The sequence below is a fragment of the Sapajus apella genome, unplaced genomic scaffold, assembly GCF_009761245.1.
Source record: "Sapajus apella isolate SASKATOON/1434 unplaced genomic scaffold, GSC_monkey_1.0 scaffold14782, whole genome shotgun sequence".
NCBI lineage: Eukaryota > Metazoa > Chordata > Mammalia > Primates > Cebidae > Sapajus > Sapajus apella.
In genome coordinates, this window is record NW_022451703.1 from 1 (window position 1) to 1,291 (window position 1,291).

The following is a 1,291-nucleotide window of genomic DNA, read 5'->3' on the forward strand; positions in this document are numbered from 1 at the left end:
GTATCTGTTTTTTCTTCACCTCCTGTGTCAAGAGAAAAGATAGTATCCCCCCAGGTTGTTGGTATATTTTTATCATCATTTTTGATGCCAGGGCGCACAGTTATCTCGACCTTATCCTCTTCATTTGAATTCTGCTGTTTATCTGTTGAATATTTCTCAACTCCGGGCTTCGCTGGAGTTTTGATATCTTCCCCATCTGTAAAGGTGAGTAATGGCAGCTTATCAAAGTCTTCTTGGTTCTCCTCATCTTTCTTCCCAACTGCATAATACTCAGCGCCCCAGTCCTCATCAAAATCATCTTCTAATGAAGTAACAAGTCTGGTTCTTTCATCATCAGATACAAGTCCATCAGCTGTTGAGCCAAATGTGGTTTTCCAGTCTAGAGTCATTTCTTTTTCCAAAAGTTTACAGGCATCAATCTTATCCTGTCCATTTGAGACCTGAGAACTATTGCTGATTTTGTTGTTTTCACTTTCTGGCACTTTTGGTTTATCTTGCAGCATTTCTTCAAAAGCTTCAAATGAAGGCTGCTCTCCCTGAGCATGATCTGCTTGGCTGTTTGTATGGGAGTGGTGCTGCCGAGCTGTGAAGTGTTCCTGAAGATACTTTGCCTTTTCTGAGAATACTCTGCCACTTTCCTCTGAGTTGGCTCCTACTGGTTCAGGCTCAGGTTCCCTTTCCTTAGATAATTCAGGGTTTTTTTCCACATCCTGTAAAGTTTTTCCTACAGCTTTCTCAGAATCCCCAGTTGCATAATTGTACAATTCCAAGAACCCTAAAAGCTCTTCTACATTATAATTATCAAAATCATCTCTTCCTTCATCAAAACAAACAAAATCCATCTCCTGTAAGAAAAAAAAAATAGTGTGTCACTAATCAAGTGTCACAAGAGCAAACTCTTATCCATGTTAATGACTGAGATAATCCCAAATTCATGTTTGGCTCTAAAGGAGCTTTTGTGCCAATGTTGGGCACCTGTTCTTTGGCAGTGGGTAGATGGGAGGCTGGAAGCCACTTTCCCATCTGAGTAATACTCCTGGCTTCCCTTCATTCTCTCTTCCCTGGGGGAGGAATGATTCATGTGGTTGGTGAGTTTGCTCAGTCCCATTCCTGTTTTCTGGTTGGGACCTGCTAGAGAGAAAACACACATTCTGTTCCTCCATGCTGTCAGTTCTACAGGGAAAGTCCCCCTTGGGGAGACCCCCTAGTTGGGTAGCTCTGTTTGTGACTGGGTAAGTCCATCCTAATTTAGACTGTAATGTTAGAAAGCCCATTATTTCTGCATACTCCA

The 1,291-nt window shown here is 42.0% G+C and overlaps 1 protein-coding gene across 1 annotated transcript; it reads right to left on the bottom strand.

The window, feature by feature from the left end:
* Window positions 1-11: 11 nt before the first annotated feature.
* On the bottom strand, window positions 12-987 carry LOC116548544 (transport and Golgi organization protein 1 homolog; the record flags this gene model as incomplete). The annotated part of the gene is made up of 1 exon (XM_032273950.1): window positions 12-987. A coding segment is annotated over exon 1 (831 nt), but the record flags the coding sequence as incomplete, so codon positions are not given.
* Window positions 988-1,291: the final 304 nt, after the last annotated feature.